This window comes from Hyposmocoma kahamanoa, unplaced genomic scaffold (genome assembly GCF_003589595.1).
Source record: "Hyposmocoma kahamanoa isolate Upper Pololo Valley unplaced genomic scaffold, ASM358959v1 202, whole genome shotgun sequence".
Lineage (NCBI taxonomy): Eukaryota > Metazoa > Arthropoda > Insecta > Lepidoptera > Cosmopterigidae > Hyposmocoma > Hyposmocoma kahamanoa.
Genome location: NW_020653726.1, coordinates 18,661,638 through 18,679,428, shown reverse-complemented (window position 1 = coordinate 18,679,428; position 17,791 = coordinate 18,661,638). Strand labels below are relative to the sequence as shown.

The window sequence follows — 17,791 nt, the reverse complement described above, 5'->3', positions numbered from 1 at the left end:
CTTTGTATACGATTTTAACGCCCTATAAGTTCGGACACTTTTTAGCGCGGACCCGACGTCCATATAATTGTAAGTCAATGATTATTGCGTTGCATTTTTTAAGGGTGCTTGTGAAATTTCAGGCACCATGGGACTTGTCAACTTATGTCTTAGGGTAACAAATGCAGTGGCAAAGCCCCCAGATCTATGCGATTTAAAGCTCTCGAGTGGCACTGCAACTGTTATGGACAGGCGTGTAGCTTACCATCAGGCGCGCGAATTGTTCGTCCCGTCACTTGATATTATAAAAAAAATATCTTATACGGCAAAGAAAGTGTTACCATGTCAATAATTTTCAATTAAGTGAGGCGTACTGTAAAGTAAGGCGCTCTCTAAAGTGCAGCAAGCTGTAAAGTACGGCAACCTATGTGTACCAAAAAATAATCATAATTTAAGGGAATAAGATTTAAATTGAAATACCTTTTACAACCACGCAAAATTTATTATTATTAAATAATAACCAATAAAAAAACGACAACAATCACTGATAATAATAACTTTGTAAAACAAGTTAACAATTCTTATGCGTAATTAAGTGATCAAATCGCATGATTTGAGTATAAATAACTAATTAATAAATTAAAAATAAAATGATCACATAATTTATTTAATTATATAATATATTCTACGAAAGGCGTCACACAAGGCAATATCCTGACACCATTACAATTTATAACACTCGTGACTATTTGCAAGTACATTAAGCACCAATAAGTACTACGGAACATTCTCCGAGATTCGATTACGCAGACAACAAAGTAAATAGATTTAAATTGAAAACATTGTTCAGTGCCAAAGATCCTGTAGCATTTAAATTTAATAGCGGTTAGGCGACTCTCTATCTTTAAGCCACGCAGAACAGTCACGGCTACAAAATGTTTCGTTTAAACTTCGCTACATTTAATTCACGCGTTTGTCCTATCTGACATTACAATGTACGGTACACATCAGACTCCACATTTTTTTTCGAAAATCGCCTCCAGTGCTACGGAACAAGATACGTCAATGTGTAGCTTGATGCGCTGGCGTGTGTACAACCAGAGGTGAGCAATTGTTAGCGCTTGGTTTACATCGGGTTAAAACCCATTAATGCCCGAAATCGAAGACAAACTATTTACAACTAAATATTTGTTGTAAATCGCGTTTTATTCAAATTTAATGATATTACTACAATATGTTGATTGCTTTCCGATTTAGACGATACGATTCGCCTATCTATTCAATCGATTCGCTCAATAATCGCATTGAAATAAATCGATACAAAAAATTGTTAGTGCGTTCAAATCGACTTGAATCGATTTTCATAAAAATCGTAAAGTGCATCCTTAGTAGTGAGAACCTACAGGTTTGCAAGGTGGGTATTGTATGGATTTGCCTTTTTATCGTCTAGAAAATTTGTAAGAAGTACGAAATTATAAGAAAAATTTCGTATTCGCTGCTTCCGCTCACGATTTTGGGCCGAAATGGATTAAAACCCGGTTAAAACCGGGGCGGGTTGATTGGATTTTAACTCACTGCCCATCTCTGCGTACAACTCAAACCATTACGTACTTACCATCCTTGATGTTCAATATCCTAATAAAAGTAAATGTGTTAACTTACCTGTTTTAAACAATTTGTAAATAACTCATATGACTCGTGTAATCAATAACTTGAATTATTATAATTACGTAATTATCTTTAAAATCGCCTTAATAAAATGTACCAAACATATAGAAAATAAATATAAAGATAATTTAAAAAAATATTACAGCAAACGAGTATTGTTTAGAGTCGCTTGTTACATTATCATACCAGACAATAATTTATAGTGCCCTATATCAGTTCTATCTGGTTTTAATATATTAAGTATACAGTGCAAGTTATTGTATATGTGTGAAGTGTGTAAATTGACCTGTACAATAATTTCTTAGCTACATTTCTGTCTAACCCAAAAAGAAACATAATAATCTCTTAATTAAGGACACAAGATTCGTATGTAGGTATCATATACTTGATATTGATGAAGGCATCAGGTCCACCGTAGCGTTCGAGTATCTGAAGGGTGTCTTCTATCAGATCCGCAACGTTCTCCCCGCGACTTGAGGTATGATCAATACCAGCACCGATGTTACCTGTAATTTAATTACGATAAATATAAACGATAGCATATACTTTATTGTATTTTGCATCTGTTATGCAAATATGGTTCCTAAATGCGTCAACAACTTTTTGTTGCTGTGAAAAAACAAATAGAAAAAGTTCCAAATCAACATTTTTTTTCCATTTCTGTTAGTATTTTAACAAAGATACAAGCAATAATAGTCTATCATATATTTTTTGTATTGTACAGTATCCAATTAGCATGAATGAACATCGACCGCATACATTAATTTCCGACTGCTACGTATGCATGTGTGACTAGACTTGACATACCAACAAAGTCCCCTCAAACATTTTCGCGTAAATCCTGCATAGATTCACTAACGCGATCACCCATCAATCACCGAAATAATTGACACAACGTACAGAACGTACATTGTTTTCAGGTTTCAGACTAATAGACTTGTCAGCTCGCTCGAGTAGATTAATTACCTGCGAGAATAAATTTCAGACACGCAGCGGCCACACGAGACCACATTGTTAGAATGCTGCGAGCGTTTGTTACCTTCAAATTTGGTATTATAGAGAGGAAAATGTACGTTACGTCAACAAGACATCAACGACAGAAAAAATATACCACAATACAGACGCTAATTTTATTACTATCGTGATGGATTTAACAAATGCTTTTGAGAACATGAATAAATGTTTAATTTCTTTATTTATAGTCAGTTTTATAAAAAATATAAATTAAATCAATAGCAATAAAGTTCAAAATTTAGAATCGGTTTCAAAAATTTCGGTGGTTGTGAGGGAGCGCACGTCGTTGATTTAATATGAAATGTTGACGTTGATCGATCTCTTTCGTTGATCATCTCTTTCATTACGGTGATCGATATCTTTTGTGACGTTGCGGTTCACATTTCGAATAAACGGCACCTGTATTTCAGTATGAATTTAGATCGAAGACGACAAGAATTAAAGTAATTTCATAGGGAGTTCCTTAAGGTTCCATCTTAAGACCAGTTTAGTTCTTTGGATATGAAATGGTGAGAAAATTCAAACAAAGTGACAAATAATTTGACAAGTATATCAACTTGTAAGTACATACGTATAATGCTTCCTGGTAAAGAGAAGCTAATAGACCAGTCTACTGGAGTAGATTAATTACATGTGAGAGAGCGAATTCGAAGCGCGCGACGTTGACACCCCGACCGCATTGTTAGGGAATTCTACTCGTGCGTCTCGGGTTTTTGTGAGCTTTCCGTGTGAAGGTAAATAAGTGTGTTGATATTTTAGGACGTTAGGAGACATTACGAAGAAGAATTCACACGTCTTTATAATGATTAAAATAAAAAGGACAATTGTACTGTATTTTTTATTTACTTTTACAATCATAAAATCAAAATAGTACGCAAGTAATTCTAGTACAATCAAAATAAGTCAAATCGTATAGACCCAAAATAAAATACCATTTTTTATAAGATTTTCAATCAGCCTGAAGAGACATTATTCAAAATGTGACTATGCTGATTCTATTAAATTACCAAAGCTTCACTTTCTGAGCTAATTCTCTTTTACGAGAGATCCAACCTCGGTAACACAATAATCCCGTAAACTTCGGCGTGCTAAATGAGATGATACATTTTTTTACGTTATGCCTATCGTCAAATAGGAAACAAAGACACCTTGCGGGGTAATTATTCGAAAAATGCTTTTCATAAAGCGTCATAGAGAGAGAGAGAAATTCGTTTCGCGTATTTGTGTTAATAGTCAAAACTAAACATTTTTGAGTTATCACTACACATATTATTTTGAAAACCTGTATTTCATAATATATTTTTATGAAGAAACAAAAAATTGTGTCTCATTTTTTGTTTTAATAAGTTGTTTACAATAAAACAGAGCAATGAATGGCCAGATCATCTGAACAGCTTATCGCTTATTATAAGAAACCTTCTTACCAAAACTTCTGAAGAATTTCATAATGACTCTAAAAGTCAGTCAAATTATCACAAGCAAAGTGGCAAATTTCAAATCAGAAATCTTGCAAACAAACTTATGAACCCGAAACTCCGAAAGTCTATTACGTTAAGAGATAGCCTTGCGTTTCCAAACTCTGAAATTACCCTTGACGCTAGACATTTATAATATTTATTGGAATTGAAGATTTCTTTAGGTAATATTTATTTATTGAAATGTCCTATAATTGTGTGTAATGAAAACAATAGCCGTGCGTACGAATGAGATTAATGAAGAAAATTCGCCCCAACTTTTCTAATCAGTTTACTAATAATATGAGAATGAGTCAGCCATAACCATGGGACCGGGAAAGAGCCCGAATTGTTAGTATGTTTGAAAAAACAAATATAAGATCCGAAAAAGAAGAACTCGATATGAGAATTAATGTTTCAGAATCATTTCATCATGTAGGGAATTTCCTTCCCTTTTTCTTTATCTTGTTTGTTCACATATTTTAGGAGTGGGATTACATATGTACACGTATGAGATCGCGGGCACATCTAACAAAATTGTTTTACAAAAAGAAAGTGTTATAACATCAAAATCGTCAAAAACAAAGAATCATATAAAATTTTTGTCACCCACATAAAAAACAAATCATGGCCACGGAGACCCAAGCGTATCCCAAAAGTTGCCTGGTTTATGTTTGCCTAACGAGTGTTTTGTCTCGTGCGGCCGCTAACGCCTCATTTCTCTTTGCGAAATAGTTGCGGCTGAGGTTACGGGGTGTCGTTTTTGCCGGCTTCGGTAGGCTAATGTTTCGTAAATTGCGTGTCACATTGTACCTGCTTCGTTTTTGTGCGATGTTTTAGGTGTTTCCATAGACCTGGTGTTAAATTTGCGCTAATATAATCTAATTCTGCTCATAAGTTCACTATTTACATCAAAATCATATTTATATGCGCTTGTAAGTCTTTACAAGCGAAAATTAGTAGTAGTAGCTTAAACAAAATATCACATTTCTATATTCTACAACGAACCACTAATAAACAACCAATTTTAGTACCTTACTAAAAACACTAGCATTTGGACATTATCGTTATGAACGATCGGTAAAATACTGTTAATTAAATTCCACATTGAGAAATAACATATAAAGCTGAAATCATAGAGTTATACACCAGTAAAAAAAAAAAACAACAAAAACCTGCGACATACCTCGCTTAAAATTGGTGTTATAAACAAATGATTTTTTGTCTTATGCAATTTAGATCGTGATAAGGCGTTTGACTTCGATCGACTTCAAAACGATCGATATTGATCATTGCATTGTATTGATCATAACACGCAAAGTGCATCTATTTAGAACTTTTTGAAGTTCGTATCGTTTGTCGATAGCTTTTTACTTTCAACGTCACAAAAATTTATGAAGCGAATATACATATTTAAGCAAATGAAAATTAATTAGCCAGGTTATTTGATACAGGTTAAAATTTCAAAACGTAACTCACGATTCCTGTCCTTGAAGAGGTTGAGTGTAGGCAGTATCTGTCTGTAGTATGGGACCAGGGCTTCTCCCACTTTGTCGCAACCAGTTACAATCATTTGAATGCACTTTAGAGCGTGACAAATTACTGCGGGTCGCTTTGTCTCTAGGGCACCTGCAAGAAATATAACAATCATTGACGACTTTTGTGGTTCCAAGGTGCTTGGCGGTGCGAAGGTTCTGGTCCGGGTATTACGAGTGACGTTTTCAAATTTTAATCCCACTATTCTTCGCCTTATTTTGTTATTGGCGGCGATTTTAAGGTTTTGCCAGAATCAAGTTTTCAGTTTAGTCATTAAAGACTATTGGCAGATTCTGTTATTCTACCGAGTATTTTGGAAGCACACTGTGAGCCATACAATCAGACCTATTAAATTTTTAATTTTGATGATGACCGTTTATTATTACCTTAATTAATACGTAAATATTAATATCAAGAAACGTACTGTCAGGTGGCACCAGCAGCGCGATTCAGAACTCTTCGGTATTTTAACCGAATCGTTCGATTGGATACGGTTCTCGAATCGAAGGACGCGTTCCAAGCTATTTAGAATATTCGAGTTAAACATTCGATTTGGATACGATATTTTTATCCAACAGCGTTTACGGAGTTAGTCGGTGAAATAAGAATAGAAAAATGAAAATCCTTTCATATACATTTTTAAGACTTTAAAGGCCTAAAATGAAGGAATGCCTTGCATTCAAATAAATGGATAAAACAAAATCCAGACTTTATTTAAAATAATAAGAGATTTCCATATTACATTCTTGCTTTGTAAACAATAGGACGTTCGATAACTTTCATTCGATAACTGTGTTCTGAATAACGTTTGTAGCCTTTGCCGGTCGAGACGTTCGAGTAATCGTACGGGTGTGACGTCATTTCGGTTCGGTTTCGAATACGACAGTTTGACGTTCAATTCGGGTGTTGTGAATAAAAACGAAAAGAAATCGTATGATATCAAAACGAATCGATCGACTACAGAGTTATCGTAAGGTGCTGAATCGACCTGCTGACTGATTAAAACCTTGAGATTGACATTTAATCAATTATTGATAATTACTAATAGAATGACACATCCAGTTAGTAATTATCTGACATTGTAACTTATCATAATGAAGTAAAATATTATTATGTAAACAGAGATATTGTTTAAATAAAAATATTAAATTTAAACCAAGAACCAAATAACCAAACCGCCAAAGTGAGCAGCTATAAAGTAGCCCAGAAGATGGTTATGAATCGTGAGGAGTGAAGGAGACCACACCGGCAAGAGCCTGACCCTTAAATAGGATGATGATGAACCAAGAATAATGCACAATATATAATTTTTTTCATATCCTCATGATATACCATAAAATATTATCTTATAGGTCACCATCCATCTACAAAAACATTCATTTGTCTATATTCCGACTGTCGCTTCATAAATACATACTTTTCTACTGATATTTGCACATTTAACTCGTAAAACTGAGCAATATCTTCGTTTTTTAATTCATGAGAGTAGTTAATAAATGTCTGCGGACAATTATAATAAAATACCACTTTAAATTAAACTATTAGACTATAGTTTAAACTAACTTATTCAAATGGTTAAATGAAAACAATTTCAATGACAAATGAAATATTTAACAAAAATTAACATGTGTAAGATCTTGGCATACTTTTCATCATTTTCGACCTGTAAGTTAGTAAGTTGTGACATTCTTATTGTTATAGTAGACAGTAGACTTTTATAACTAGATATTTGCGTGCCATTCGATATATACTAAACGTAATATATTGAATTGGGCACTTTTTTACTACAATATCTTTTGTTATACCATTGTCAAGCAGATGAAAGTATTTGTTATTACGAAACATTTTTATTGCACGTAAAATTCATTTTAGTATGACTATTGAATATTGTTTTAGGAATTTTTTTAAGCCAATTTGATCTTTAATGTATACGTATACTTAAATACAGATAGAACAAATCAACAAGAAGACTCTCAAAAGATCAGTTAAGGGGTCAGATCTAGGTGATAGATTGTATACAGCGTTTCAGAACTTACTGGAACGATATTTTTTTTGTATTTGCTTCCCATCCCATATTTAACCCACAGATTGACGTCTACATGGAAAATAAATATACTATAGCTTTCTGCGCCTCCAAGCAACAACAAGAAGATGCTGGATTAATATTGATATAAAGACAAATTAAAATGAGATTCTACTCGTTTTTCGGAGTAATTGAAATCCGTACAATCTGACACACTCTTCAATCCGAATCAAGTCTCAGAACCTCAATAGCTGGTCTCAAGTTGCGATGTCAATCGCGCCATGCGATCCGGACGATCCAATAAATCAACCTTGGGGTAACGTCTTGAACCGGATTATTGAATTTCATCTTATACGAAGCGATGAAAATGCGCGTACTTTTCTACAATGCTGGGATCTGTATTCTGGAGCAATCGTCTTTCGACTAATGAATATTTTACATCATCATCAAGCCATTCATATCCCCCTATTGGGCACGAGTCTCCTCTAAGGCGAGGGTTTAGGCCATAGTTCGCCACGCTGGCTCATTGCGGGTTAGCGACTTCACACGTTCTCCGACAGTGAACGTGAACCTTCTTAACGTGCACATTTCTCACGTAGAGGCCGTGGTTTCGAATTCGAGCTCGTACCACTCGAGCATTTTACAGTTCACGTTTTAACTTCACCGAATAGAATGTTAATATCCAGAAACTAATAACAAATCATCCTTTGCCACGATAATGAATGTAACTGACAATTTAAACGAAAATTAATTAATTATCCTACAATGCATTGGAGGATATCTGCGGTGGCAGAACAATTGCTTCTCAATTGAGATATTGATGATCCAAATTCCTATGCCAGTGTACCTATGACTTAATTTTCAAGTTACTTATATTTTTGAGTGTTATTAGCAATACCTGTCTATAATGAAGAAAGAAACATTGTGATGAATTGATGATACCTACATGCCGAAAAAGGTTCACAACCCTTGAAAAACGTGTGACATTTCACACGATTATTGCAAATTTATTTATTTATACTCAGGTTATATAGACTCATAAATACATACTTTACAGACTAACATACATAATAATATCAGAAAACATAATTAATTATTTACACGTATTTTCTGAGACGTGTGACGCAACGCAGGTGTCCGGTAACCGGACTCGGAAACCTGACACCTTTTGCCTTCTTCAATAAGGTCGACAAATGCTCAGTTGGTATAGTCGATGCTCTAAAATACCTGAGAGCCTTCTTACGTATCCAATAGGAAATGTGAAGGAATGTCAAAGACTTTATGGTTGAAATTTGCATTTATGTAATATAATTAAAAATCAAATTAGACAAAAAAAACGTCATTCAGTAATGATGCAATGAGGAAGTCGTATCAAAATGAATTTTATGGTTCACAGATTAGAGTTTGTTTAACAGTTTTTTCCACACTTGCAACGAATTGGTGGGTTAGGAGGTCAGTTATCTTAGGGCATCGTCTGTACTCTGGCATAGACTATGTATGTAGAGGAGCGCAGTGGGACGTATGAGTTGCCAATGACAATGATATTATGATTAGAAATTCTAAAACAAACTATGTAAACATTTTGTAAGTTACAAGTTACAAACCGTTCCTTCTAAAGGACACGTCCCAGAATTTATTAGTTTCACAGCGTTGATGTTTTATTTTGATGTTTGAAAAATGCTCATGGTGATGACGATGAGGCAGAAGCTACTTACGTTTAATTGGAATCACAATCTGAGGCACGCACGCCAGAACTTTGTAAGAACCTTTCTTGACCAGATCATTGATTCCTTCTTCGACAATAAAACTGTAGGGATAATTTCCTTCAGCGAGACCATCAAAGAACATGGGCAAGTAGTGATGGAAGTCCAGTTTTTCTATTGGCACCTGGGAAAATCAGGTTCGTTCTTTGTTTATTGGCTTTTTTTAGTAGCTTACCAGTTTCTGCTGCCAACAGTAATGTGAGCATTTCTGCGTGTTGGTTTTGAAGGGTAAAGGTACTGGTGAAATTACAGGCACATGGGACTTTTCATTTCACGTCTCAGGGTACGCTCAAATCTTTGCGATTCAAGGCTGTGAGTGGCATTGCAACTGCTATTGACAGGCGTGTCACTTACCATCAGGCGCACGACTTGTCCGTCCCGTCACTTAGTATTGTAAAAAAAAAAACCTAATCAAACAAAAGTGTAATGCTTGATGTGCTGTTGACTGAATAAAGCTTATACGGGTGTATCTAAAAAGACTGATACGGTGGAGGAACCGTCATAGGTAACTCACGATCGTAGCTTCGTGAAAGATCTTTACATGTAAAGACAGCGAATATCCTTGATCATAAGTATGATATTTAGGACAAATACATACGCACATATAAGCTCTTGAGATTGAATTCATGGTATCCGAGGAAAAAGCTGAACGTAATGTACCCAATAATAGATCTCAAATTACCTTCCACGAAAGCCGTTTACCAGAAAGCGTGAATTCAATTGTAACTGGGAACTCCCCTCGTTTGTAGGATTTTCTGAACATAGTCGGTCGGGCTGGCTGAGGCTCGTAAATATTACATTTTGGCGGCGGTTGTACTATTGTGTTCTTCTGCATCGACTGAATGGTGAACGCTGGCACAATACGCGGCTTCTTAGTCTTGTACCCATACGGATAATTTGGACTAGGTTGTTTTAATGAATTCCTGAAGTCCTTCCCACATTGCTGCGGCAGACACGGCGGAAGCAACATTTTTTTATCAATCACGATATTTTCCGAAGAAAAATTAAATTGATACTTTTCGACAAGTACTAAGTCTCAAATTGGAAAAGAAAAAAAACATTGATATACACTATACGGGCACAGTTGCGAGTAAATAATCCAATAATATCTATCTAAAATGTTTACACGAGTAATAAAATAAGAAAGTAAATTTGTTCTCGGGCAGGCCCGGTTCTGATTGTTTATTTTGCAACATGACCGTTGCTTAGCAACGGGCGTATCGATTGGTCGACGGTAGCGCCCCCGCGCGGCTTCTGTTCCAGTTCACGTGAAAATATACAGGTTCATTTTTCGCGACATGAATAAATGACGTTTCCTTTAATGTGTTTTTTATTCATTTAATTTTATTGCACTTTTTAAGAACAACGCATTTCAATAGGCTAAAGTACAGTAAATAAGCGTCCTCATTGTTAAGCACCAACATCTAGCACTCATGGAATAATATAATAATTGTAACTTTTTATATAAAAAAACCGACCTCAAAAGTTCTTGGAATTACATCTACTTGACAGTTCTATTGAATTCGGTTACCGGAATCTCCTAGTTTCCACCCTTAGAAGCGGATTATTTCTTTCACATACTTATACATACAAAAATATACAACCAAATCGAGAACCTCCTCCTTTTTTGAAGTCGGTTGAAAACAGGAGCTGTGAATTACGAACTACGTGTAAGGTGTTTATTAAATAATAAGAAAAAAGATTACACAAAGAAAAAACATCATTCAGTATTGGCAACTGTTGGGGCTCATGCCCACGTATGTAATGTAGAATGATCGTAAGAATGTATGTTTTTTGTGATGGGAATTGTATGTTTCCCTGAGTACACCGTTCGGTTGAGGTAGGTTGATGCAAAATATGTAAGGCACTGTACTGCCCGAAGGTCTTTATTGTACTAAAAATACACGTAATTGTACATAAAATGTAAGCGCGACAATGCGCGCGATCAGCAGCATATTTAGGTTAAGTTACGACATATGTAATGTACTGCCCGTACATGCTCCCGACTTAAGATATAAAAAGGTAAAGATATAAAATCATGTAAAAATTAAGGTAAAAGTAAAGTAAAATTTGTTAATGTAAAGCAATACAAAAAAAGCATGTTTCTTAAGTGCTAGGTTCACATAGGTCACATAAGTCGCCTTGTCTTGCACAGCAACACAAATAGTAAAATAAAAAAATATGGCAACTCTAACTTTCTCTTGCACTTGAAGTTGATTTCTCATGTAATGTGCATGTTCCATATAAATTACAATTAACTTATTAAACACGTGCAAAATTACTTATTGTTTAATAATCTACAGTCCACATAAGGCTCCCAAAATACGCTATTAGTTACGTAATCATTCTACGTGCATTACTGAATTTGGATAATTCTCATGTAATATTTAAAAAATCACATTCTCCTTAATTCAATTAATTATCATTTACCTTCGTCAAATGCCTGAACTTAATACTTTATCAAACTATTAAAAGGCGCGACAATAGATGTACATGACATATGACACGGTAATGATGTTAAATTTAACCTAAATGTTTTGGTAGTGCGGTATTAATTAGACGGTTATAAAGCTTGTTCTAACACCTATATTGCAAATTTGCTACTATTATTGTAAAAAGTAATAATTAAATACAGAAGTAAAGCTAAAAATTTAATGATACAAACAATAAAATTACAAACAATGAACTTAATTTGAAATACTGTTGTAATGTAGCATATTCCCGGGGTGCGGTCGGGACAAGTACACTATTGTCTACCTACAGGAATTTATCCAAGGTTCTACAACTAACAAAAGAAACCAACTCCAAGTTTTAACATTGATCGTTGATCGGTTTACAATAGTAATAAATGCACCTCTTAATTATACTACAATTTCATGGACCACGCGAGGCCACTACCCTAACTAATCTAGTGACAGCGGTGCGCTAAAGAGTAGGTTTACGGGGTTGAAGGATGAACAATTCGCACGATCTGGACACACCTTGGTCACGTGCAGCAATCACTACCCAACCTAGGAGATGGCCGGGGGAGAATAGCCTGGGCACACTCGGTGGAGGTTCTTACCGTAGTAAACTCCTCCTAGGCTGTGATGCTGGTTTTCAATGGACCTTAACATCGGATAAGTATTAGAGTTAAGGCCATCTGTTATGTTTAAGCCCAAGTAGCAAAAAAACCTTGGTTATTTTCCATTAATTTCATTATCGTATCGAAAAATAGAGGTATAATTAAAAACGCATAAAGAATTATAACCAGATAAAAGTTCAAATAAACAGCTGTATGTTTCCATCTATAAGGCAAGTCCATACTGCATAATTACATATATTAGTATCGAATTTTAATCATATTTTAATGTTGATGTTTTACAATATTTGTAGTCAAGAAACTGACAGTGTTTAATACTTTTTATTTAATTCGTTTTGTGCACATAGTATTTTTAGTCTCGAAACAAAATAAACTCATAAATAACTTTTATCACAACAAACTCTATTCTGAGTCGTTTGCATTAATATTAGACTTAACTCATTCATGACGTACCATCTCAGCAAGCCTTAGGTTTGTTTGAAAAAATTGTTTCATTTCCGATATCTCAAACTAATTTATTAAAACTATGTTTTTTAAACTCATGAAAAATATTACAAGACGGCTTTATAACAGTGCGTCTAGAAACATTAAAAAGATAAAGTTGTAAACAATTTGACACGATTAATAAAAAAATATCAATTTCTTTATTAAATTTCTTTTGATGGTAAATTATAATATTACTGAAATAACAATAATATGAAATAAATTGTCCTACTAGTATAGTTACTACTATTATTACAAACAATACTGTTTTACAAATATAAAATGTACGGCTCAACAAACTCAATTGAAATCAAAGTCAAACAATGGAGTCATTGAAAAAATCCTAACAGAGGTCGAGCATCAATGAACGAATGGGATTATCCGTAGTCGCTTTACGAACTCACAATTTCTAGAAACAACATTTATAACTTCAAATAGAGGAGGACTTTTATTTATTTTAAAGAAAACTATTTCTACATTTAATGTTTGTCTACTTACATATTTATTTATGAAACATTTGAAGGGAAGTATTAGTTTGAAGTACGCTTTAGTTTCCATAAATAATACTCAATAGACTGTGTAGACATTTATAAGATGTTTTTTTTTTTAACCAAAGAGATTTAATTAGCGCTACAGACTTATTTTTTGCTAACTATATCTTTTTTCATGCGAATATACTGGTTCGGCAGATGGGCAAATTTAAATATTGAATAACGCTTTTTACTAAGCTAGTACAGTTATGTTAGTATAGTTATATTTCGTTTCAAGTTTGACATTCAAAAGAGGTTATAAACGGTTTAAATATTTCTGAAACTATTTTTTTCGTAAATGGTAAGCCAAACAATATTCTGTTGCATATAATTTAAAAACGTAGTTTGCCTTTAAATTAGAGCATTAAAAATATATGTCAGTATAAATCCAGCTTTATAATATTGAACTTAAAGATTTCGCGGCAAATTGAAGTCTGTTCGATATTTAAAATTTAATATCGCATCAGCTGTGCGCATTATGAAAATTTTTATAACGTCATCGAGGCGGTGAAGTTTCCTATGAACCGGTGTTCCACCTCTTTGGTTATTTTCATATTTTTAAGTGATTCTGTTCTTGGTCGTTTATTGCTTTTTAAGAAGCAAGGGGCAGAAAGGAAATTCCGTAATGCGAACTTAAATTTACGGTTCCTTTGTTTGCGTAATAAAATACAGTTTTGTTTGAATATGGAATGTCTTTAAAATATTCAGTTGTACCGATAGATGGCACTGATCATATTGGACTTTGTTCATAGTTCGCTATGTTATAATTTTCCCCTTGACCTACACATAGGAATTTTGTAAGATAACGATACTTCGATTCTCTCCTCACCACGCTCTTCAAAACCTATACCTTCCACATGTTCCTACATCTTAGCGATCAGAAAATTTGGCAAAATGATAATGCGTTGCGTGGAGCGCAAACTGCTGATATCGGCTGATGTGCGGACATTTTTTTTTAATATTACGTAGGCAGCAAACAATCATACGTCCCGCCTGATGGAAAACGGACATCGTCGACAATGAACGCCTGCAACACCAGGAGCGTCACGAGCGCGTTGCCAACCCTTTAAGACACTTCTTAAACCCCTTTTGAAGAACTCCTTGCAGTATTCCTGCGGGAAAACCCTTACATCATTCCACAACTCAATTGTACGTGGGAGAAAGTTTCTCTGAAACGGTACAATGCGAGATCGACTCGGTTCTAGAGTGTGAGGATAAAATGTTGCTGTTGGCATCATGACAAACAGTTCTTCAGAACATTGGCCATTGTACAAGCGATAGAACAGGCATAGAGATGCAAATTCTCTTCTCCAAGACTGTTAACGAGCGAGCGAACAATTATAATATCAGATAAGTAATGAATTACGAGTATTATATTAAGTACAGAAATTGGTAAAAATACAAAGCTCTGGCGGCCCGCCGACGACTGACAAAGGTTTTAATTATTCGTCGCTGTCAGCGAGGTACTGCACCAGTCAGTTGCTAACAAAGACAGTGGTTCAATATCGTCTGTAAGCACAGGATCCTCAATAATTCTCATAACACGTCTTTGAACCGCGTCAAAGGGTCCAAGCTGGCATTCATAACATAATTGTTCAACACAAAAAGATTATTGTTGCTTATAGAAACCGTGAGTAGTACTCAACGACCTTGATGACCCCATCAATGTTGCCACGCTGCGAGCTAACCAGGTCGCACCCTTCTGACAGATACAGCCAGTAGCGTCCTAAACCAAGACCCGTGCCATCGAGTATATAACCAGAAATAGAGACGAAATGCCAATTAATTTGTTTGAAAACTATTCTGCTATATCATTACTGTGACAACTGCGCTCCGATTAACTAGCCCAAGTTCGAAACAATTGACGGGTGTCGTCAACTGTTTCACTTCAAATCCACAACTTTAACTTGAGCTTTGCTACAATGCACGAAAATTGCAAAATTACATATTTAATGTTTAATTACCGATGAAATGTGATTCCGTTTGTTTTGTAATCAGATGTTGTGCTGTTTCTCCTACACCACCGAATAGAACAGCACGGCATTGTTAGAGATATTATCTTTATTACAATAAATACAGAATATTTTTTGGAATATACGGAGACGTACACATAAGTCTGTAGTTGGAATTGGACACACCTGTCTATATTTCAGTGCAAACGAGAGTTGATATTTATAAGAGCTGTATCGCTAATGTGTTACCAGGAATATATGGCCCTTATTTCGTCTCTATTTCTGGTTATATAGTCGATGACCCGTGCCCACCTGAGCCCTCACACCTGATATTTAATAATTTAATATATGTCGAAACTTTTACGAATGACTGCTTTTGAGCTGGGCATGATAAGTATAGGGCCGGTTTCTTATAAGTTAGAAATTTTTAGTCAAAGAGGTAATAGTGACTGGCGGTATATAAGAAATTATTAACGAGAGTTTGTTAGAAATCCGAATCCCAAGGCTGCGGGCTTTAATTAAGGTATTGATCACAATGTTCACAGTATAAATAAGTATTAATGCAACTTACTATTACTTTTATTCGAGAGGTGAAGAGACATCTGCTAGGCATGCAGGATGGACGTGACCGGGCGGGGTTGCATCAAAATTGCACTAAGTTCCTACACGTTTGGAATCCACTTTTCATTTAACGTCAGGTTTTTTTTTACTAATAATTTTGGCTTGGATACAAGTCCTTTGAGCCATGTCTTCGTTTAATTATGTTTCTGTTAATATGGCCGCCACAAAGAAGATAGACAATTTGGTGCTTGGATTGACTCGGGCTTCCTTAGAACGGGCCGATACGAGTATTTTAGTTCGAGATTCGAGAGTATAATTTCGCGTTTTAGTCTTTGATTAAGGCACAATAGCACTATCCTATTCCACTTTAAACTAGATTTCACGAAATAATTGAAAGTCAAAATAAAAACGACACTTTTCCCTCCAAAAGGTCCAGAGCGAATCCTAACGTCAGGTGGCGTAGAGTCATCAGCCTGTCAAATATAAAAAAAAGATAATAGAGAAAGAGAAAAGGAGAGATCGAAAATCATTCATATGCATTTACAGGTTATCTGTTACATAGTGATGATTTCATTTATGCCTTATTATTATCAGCTGGTGCCCGGTGACCTTGTCTGTATAGAATAAATACTTCGAGTAGCCTACCATACTACTTACTTATTGATATTATTGGTTTTTCATACAAACTTTCATCCCCTATTTCACTTCCTTTATGATTTATTTTGTGAAAAAAGGAAGCCTATGTCCTTTATACATGTACCATCTATCCTATGCCAAAATGCCAAACGTAACAAACAGAGTTACTTTAGCATTTATAATTTAGTTTAGATTCATTGTAGTGTAAGTTATTTATAAAACTTATCGACAAAATCATCACTTCAACGATTTTGTTCCTGAAATAAAAAGTCGTTCACTGAAAAGACAACACGTTGTTATTGATACAAAAACCGAACAAACAGAATTTTTTTTTCCAACCCGACTGGACTCAAACCAGCAATTGTTGCCTCAATATGGCTACCGTTCTGCCAACTCAGCTTTAGATCGAGCCACCAGATCTCACAAATTTTTTTAAACACCATTTACACCATTTTAAGTAACGAATTTAACCATGTTATGATTTTGATTTCATGAAGTATCTTGAATATCAATTCAATAAAAATTTGAAATAAATGAATAGCGACATCTCTCGCCAGGGCGACCAAATACAAAGACACATAGAAAAATTGGTGAGGTCCGCTGGTTCGTTCCGTGGCTTAGTTGGTATAGCGTCTGGCACGGTATGTTAAAAGACGTCGGTTCGAATACGGCCGGATCAAAGGAATTTTTCCTGAGTGCTCGATCTTTGTATTAATAATGATAAAAATTTAAAGTATCTTGAAAATTTAAATTGATTTATGTCACGGTATTTGCAGTGTTAAGTACATTGTTTATAACAAAACCATATAGAATAATCGTACGTAGATTTAAATGTTACGTTTTAAACAAATTTGAGCCGTAACCGTTTCAAAATAGGACATTAAGTGATAGATAAACAATGATGTGTATTAGTTGCAAACCTCAGCATTATGAAAATAATTTACCCCTTGGTTCGGCTAATTACTAGAACAGCGGATTCAAAATGGAGAAAACACATCGGCAGAGAATAATTACACGATCCAATTAGACTCGAAAAATAAAGTTCATGCAAACCTGACGCCAGTTCGGAATTGTTTAGTTCCGCTGTAATTTCGGATAGCATTCACTGAA

At 34.9% G+C, this 17,791-nt stretch overlaps 1 protein-coding gene across 1 annotated transcript; it reads right to left on the bottom strand.

Moving 5' to 3' along the window:
• Positions 1-658: 658 nt before the first annotated feature.
• Positions 659-10,626, bottom strand: LOC113226890 (parkin coregulated gene protein homolog). Its single transcript, XM_026459686.1, has 4 exons — positions 10,120-10,626; positions 9,390-9,561; positions 5,595-5,744; positions 659-2,153 (listed from the first exon to the last, which is right to left on the bottom strand). Exons 1-4 carry the CDS (start codon positions 10,405-10,407, stop codon positions 1,993-1,995), a joined length of 771 nt encoding a protein of 256 aa, XP_026315471.1. The 5' UTR covers positions 10,408-10,626; the 3' UTR covers positions 659-1,992.
• Positions 10,627-17,791: the final 7,165 nt, after the last annotated feature.